We start from the raw sequence: 6,000 nt of genomic DNA, 5'->3' as shown, positions 1-6,000 counted from the left end.
ACGTGCGTCAAAAAAATAAGTGTAGAGACTTCATTTGAGGGAGTTGACAACTGCTCCAGTCAAAATTAAACTATATTTTCAGTATAGTGATGAATCATCTTCTCGTGTATACTCTTAAATATTTATTTTCGAGAGCGAGCGGGGAAGGGGCAGTCTGCACTATGAGCACAGAGCCCTATGGAGGGATCGGTCCCATGAACCATGAAATCATGACTTGAGCCGAGGTAGGGGGCTTAACCGACTGAGCCACCCAGGTGCTCACGTATGCTTTTAAACGCTCACTGGACTGAGTATGTTTGCATGACATTTTCACTTGTATATTTCTTTGTTTTAAAAAATAGGTTTTGAATATATGTGTATACATGTTAATGTATATCATATATACCCATCAATAAATGTGACTATGTGTACTTAATTGCAGAAATGCTTAATAATTATTGATGCTGTGCCAGCCACTAGGCAGAAATAGCTTATTTAATTCTCAAGATAACCTGAGAGAAGTACAATTATGACTCCTATTTTACAGATGAAGAAACTGAGACTTAAGGACGTTAGGTAACTTAACCAAGGTCACACAGCTAATAAGTAAATATTAGCTCACTCAAAATTGCTAAACAACTAACTGCATTTATGAAGCTTTTGTTTCATTTTCACTGGAAGCATAGAAGCTGTGCTTTCAGTGCTTTTAACTCCGAATGAAGCGCACTGCTGAGCTCCGCGTCGAAGATAAACAGGAGGACAGGTGTTACTTTAAGAGACCACTGGAGGTTGTAACCCGAAGCCTCCTCCAGCGCCGGCCAGAGTGGTCTGGGAGGCTGCACCCAGCCGGTGCGCGTCGGTAAACTCCCGCGGGTCTGGCGCGTCTCTTTCTTCCAAAGTTGGAGCTCTCCTTGGTGGGAGGGGGTGGGGACGCGGGTAGGCCAGTGACGTCACTCGGGAGCGGGGATAAAGCTCCCCGGCCGCAATCGGGGCGAGGGCACTTTCTGGGGAGCGGAGTGGCTGTCCTGCTCGGGGACACTTGCCGCGGGCAGGGCCACCCCTCGCTGCGCCCCGGTCCCTGGGAGCCAAGGCCACCACGCCAAGAGCACCATGCCCCAGAACGTGGTTCTTCCGGGCCCCGCGCCCTGGGGCTTCAGACTCTCGGGGGGCATAGACTTCAACCAGCCTTTGGTCATCACCAGGGTAGGTGTTTTCGGTTCTTTCGCTGCGAGTCGGGGGCTGGCGTGCGGAGGGTTGCCCAGGAGCGGAGAGTGGCCAGCAAGCCCCGGGTGCGCTGGGTGTGGGTCCTCCGCTTCGGGCTCACAGTTCGAGGGGCGGTAGCAACTTGGCAAAGCAGCTGGGAGGATGCAGGGCAACTCACGAGAATTTACAAAGTCCGCTCCAATGGTCTCTGCATCCTCTCGGTCCCCAGCAACTTTCCAGGAGAGGTGAACTGACAGCGTGATTCCCCTGGGCTCCGAGAAGGCTAGGCTGCGAGGGGTGGGGGCGTGGGGGCTTCTGCTCTCGAACCCCCGTTTCCTTTCAGTAACAAAAGAAATGAGGTCCCAGGAAGGAGGGAGGGATGACTGACATTGGCGGTGGTTCCTCAGAGCCAAACGCGCACCTGAGCGCTTTTCTCCTACGGATGAAAACTTCCGCACAGCGCTGATCGCAGGGCACAACCTGGGTCGGCCAAGTTGGAACCGCTCATATCAGCCCAGACGGGGAAAATATTATGCACGTGTTTTCCTAGGTTTCCAGGCATTTTGAATAAATATTTTCCAAAGCTGGGAATTTGGCTTAGGAATCATCACCTTATAACTCAAACTACAAAGAAAACCCGTCAGATAGTTTAGTTTACCTGATGGAAAGTCACATTCAGCCTAGTAACTCTGAAAATAGTACTTTATTATCAGAGTCCAGCTTTCCTTACTTAATATTCCCTGGAGTATTGTCTAATTTGAAAAAAAAAAAAAAAAAGAAAGAAAGAAAGAAAAAGGAAATTTCGGGATTTCTGTCCTGTCAGTAAATAAGTGATTTGTCTAGTTGATTTTTTTTTCTAACACAAGTGTCTGTCTTAATAGAAAATTATTACTTCAATTATCAATATAAGGTATATTAAACATAATCAAAAAGCATAAACTTTCAGAATATTATACTTTTCTTATGTTTTCTTCTTTACTGCTTATAGTGTATTTTATAAACGTATACTTTATAAGCTGACTTACTCCTATAGAGTTTTAATCAAGGTAATACCTTTTAAATTCTGCTTTACTTATATATCTATGAGTTTGGGGAACCAATGTCTTTTTAAAATATCTCACAACATGTACCATACATATATACATACGCATACCATGGAACATTTCAAGCTTTGTTTTACATTTTTTGAAAACATATAAACACATCTGACATGTGTTTTTGTATGAGACATGAAAACTTAACATACCTCCAAAAAAGTTCCTAAGTAAATTAAGCAGAAAATGGTTCAGTGATCTGGGCCAAGCAATGAATGCCTTTTATGGATTTACCAACCAAAACGGTTTCCATTATCTCTACTAAGAAATATTTTTAAAGTTTCTGAAGCAGTTTTCATTTGCTTAGATGAAAGGAAATAAGCTCTTGAATCTTAACAAAGGATAACTCATAGTAAACACTAAAGAAATAATTTCGTCACCAAAATCTCTTAAGTGATTTATAAAAGAAATATCTTGCTATTACTACGTAACACATCAATATGATTAATCTTATGTTTGAAATTTTGCATTGTTGACATTATAAATAACGTTTATTTTAAAGCAGTACTTATATTTTGCCACTGGACTACAGGAGCTATTGGCAAATGTAGTTGACACGACAATTATTATTTGGGAGGCCAATTCATACTTGAATTTTTGATTCATTACTAATTTGTATCACTCATTTTGACATGGTTCAATAACAATGCGTGACCATAAATGATTATTTCATTGGACTCTGCCTTTTCTCTTCAGTTAATTTAATTCAAGAATAGCAGGTAAAATTCAGCTATTTTGTATTCCAAGTGCTCCCCAAACCATGCGCATGACAGATTCATATTGAGTAAATGAAAATATATTCACTTGAACTTTTTTGCCATCGTGAACACCTAACTGAGAATATTTCCATTAAAATTATAAGAACAGTAAAAATCACTTGTAACAACACTAAAAGATGTTACACAAAACGAATGATCAGTGTTGTAATTAAACAGTAAAATTCGGGGTGCCTGGGTGGCTCAGTCGGTTGAGCATCCGACTTCGGCTCAGGTCATGAACTCACATCCCCTCGCCAGGCTCTGTGCTGACAGCTCAGAGCCTGGAGCCCGGTTTGGATCCTGTGTCTCCTTCTCTCTCTGTTGCTCCCCTCCCCCTCAAAAATAAATAAAGATCTCAAAGAAAAAAAAAAACCACAGTAAAATTCTATTGCTTGTATCATTTTTGTATTGTACGGACAGGTATTGGTATGATTGTATGTGTGTTAGTGCACTCCTTTGCTTCCTGGGCATGCTCCTTAGCCCTTTATATGCACTAACTCACTTAAATCTCGTAGTAATCCTGTAAGAGAAGTAGTAGTGATACCTTTTTGCACATGAGAGAATGCAGCTTCAAGAATTTCATTAACCTGCTGACGATCACAAGTGGACGGAACTTGACACTCGCCCTGCCTGCCTCCAAAGCCTGCATTCTGAAGTCCACACATTTAAGAAGAATCTTGCTTGTTGTGCAGATCTTTGCCAACAGGTGTTTTGCGCCATCCGCTTCACCGCCCGGTCCTACTGGTTCCCAATCTTTAACATCTACCATGTCCCTCTTTTTCCACCACTGTCCCTCTTCAAGCTTCCGTGACCTCACACCGAGCTCTTTGTCTCCCCTCCCAGACTCACTCTGTATCTTCCTACCAGCTGCCTTGGGGAGGGCTTCTCTCTTCCCCCTTCTTAAAAATCCTTCAATGGCGACACCAGTTTAGAGAGAATAAAATGTGTGGTCTTTGCTCACATTCCCGGCCTCCGCCCTCTTCCCAACTCAAGTTTCCAACTTCGTTTCCTCCCTCTCTCTTCCTTCTCTCTCCCTTTCCTCCTCGCCCTGCATAGGTTGACCAGCATTTGTGTCACTGCCCTGGACGACTGAGATTTCTCTACCACATCTACACCCATCATTTTTCTCCAGATTTCTCCTCCTCACTCTACCCCACTGTCCTCTGTGCCTATGGAAACCCAATCAAATACCACTCCCATAGTATTCTTGTAATAACAAGCATTTCATCCATTTGCTTACCATAGCTTTTGCCCTACAACCTCTCCTTTATACCATGCTTTGTGCCACAGATGTTTCAGTACATCGGTATCCCACAAGTTGCATGCTCCCCGAAGGCAGGAACTTCTAAAATTTAGGGGCCACTCAGTGCTGAGCACGGAATATAGACATGACATGAATGATTGTTTAAATTGTTCGCTTTTGATGTAACTATTATTATCACAATAGGTGCAGATTGTATGCTCAAAATATTCTACAATAAAGATAAGTGAGAATTGTTTTACTGTTAATTGTTCTGTCTGTGTGAGCTAAGTTCCTGAGTATGCAAAGAATTGAGAAACCAATGCCTAGACTTAATACCACCAAAATTCCTATAAATGAGACACGTGCCTCAAGTCAAATCGGCTTTTGTCTTGCAGCAAGCTATGGCCTTCCCTCCTTGCTCCACACTCTGCAAATGCAAAAGCTCCTAGACGGTGGGCCTCTACTCCACTAGAGTTGGGGCAGGGGGTTGCCAGTGTGACTCTCTCTAGCAATTGATATTACAATTCACAGAATTAGGTAGGGCAAAGGGTCCCCACTCCAGAAACCATTGGCAATCCACTTAATCAGCTGGGTTGATTTGTATCATAAAAGACATCAGAAGTAAGGTAAACCAAACTCCAGGCACCCTTGACAAAAAATTAGCAGTGGGTTGTGATACGCACAATCTGTAGGAAAATAGTTTCTAGGCAATAGGTGTGCTATGCCAGGTGCAATATGAATTTCCGTTGTGTATGTGGAAGGGTTGTTACTGCAAACACCATACATTACTGGCCTCTGCATTTCGCAGAATAAATCTGAGGCTCACATCTCTAAGTGAGCAGCTTTTCTTTTTCTGGCAAGAAGATTCTAAGGAGTCTCTTTCTTTTTTTTAAATGTTTGGACCACCCAGAAGGTGGATCTGCTATCACGGCCAAGTTACAGATGGTTTGTTTGCACAAATGGTCCAGTTTGGAATAAAGTACAAGTTTCTTTTGTGTATGAGATGTAAAATTATTGTATACATCTGATGCTGGTATGTACTTTCCCACTCAATGCCTCTCCCTCCCCCTCCTCCTCCCTCCTTCCTATTCAGAGCACAGTCCGGCCAAGATCACGGCTAACTGAGAACACTACATGGACTTGGGTACCAATATAGAAAATGTTACTGTATTCTTAAGTTTTGCAGGCTTGAACATAGAAAAGTATGTTACTCCAATATAAACTATATTTGAAATTTGAGTTTTTAGAAAGAAATGCTTACAGTTGAATGCAATCCTTTACCAGGATTCAAGTGCCGTAGGAAGGTCAATGGGAAAACCTGTTGAATTTTATTCGACCAAACACATGTCTGCATGGCAGTGCTGGTTCATATGTTCATAACATTCATTATTAATTATCTATTAATTGCAGAAATATCTGTTAATTGCGCAAATATCCCACAAATATCTATTGATTGCAGAATGTACTGTATGTGGAAGGCACTGTGGGGGATACAGTTATAATGTAATGGGTTTCTACACCCCTGAGACGCTCGAATAGGAGAAGGGACATAATACATACATAACACAGCCTGTCCAGGATTCTATGACACAGCCTGTCCAGGATTCCGTGCGAAAAGTATGGCCAAGGGTAGGAGGAGTCAGGGCAAAGACTGCCTGCAGGAGGGGCCTTGTAGGATGGTGAAAGAACTTGAGCTACAGAGTTAGACCTACAAGGAATTACA

At 42.6% G+C, this 6,000-nt stretch overlaps 1 protein-coding gene across 2 annotated transcripts in view; it reads left to right on the top strand.

Annotated features, from left to right (window-relative positions):
• The first annotated feature begins 952 nt into the window (after positions 1 to 952).
• PDLIM3 (PDZ and LIM domain 3) overlaps positions 953 to 6,000 on the top strand; it is a 29,528-nt gene continuing 24,480 nt past the window's right edge. The window contains exon 1 of one of the 2 annotated variants that reach the window (XM_042934330.1): positions 953 to 1,182. In XM_042934330.1, coding sequence (XP_042790264.1) covers positions 1,090 to 1,182 — 93 coding nt within the window. In that variant the 5' untranslated portion in view covers positions 953 to 1,089. The remainder of the gene's footprint in view (positions 1,183 to 6,000) is intronic. The other variant, XM_042934329.1, reaches the window with a different exon arrangement.

Source organism: Panthera leo, chromosome B1 (genome assembly GCF_018350215.1).
Source record: "Panthera leo isolate Ple1 chromosome B1, P.leo_Ple1_pat1.1, whole genome shotgun sequence".
In the NCBI taxonomy this organism is placed as follows: Eukaryota; Metazoa; Chordata; class Mammalia; order Carnivora; family Felidae; genus Panthera; species Panthera leo.
The sequence above is the reverse complement of the archived record's forward strand: the minus strand, read 5'-3'. Positions and strand labels throughout refer to the sequence as shown.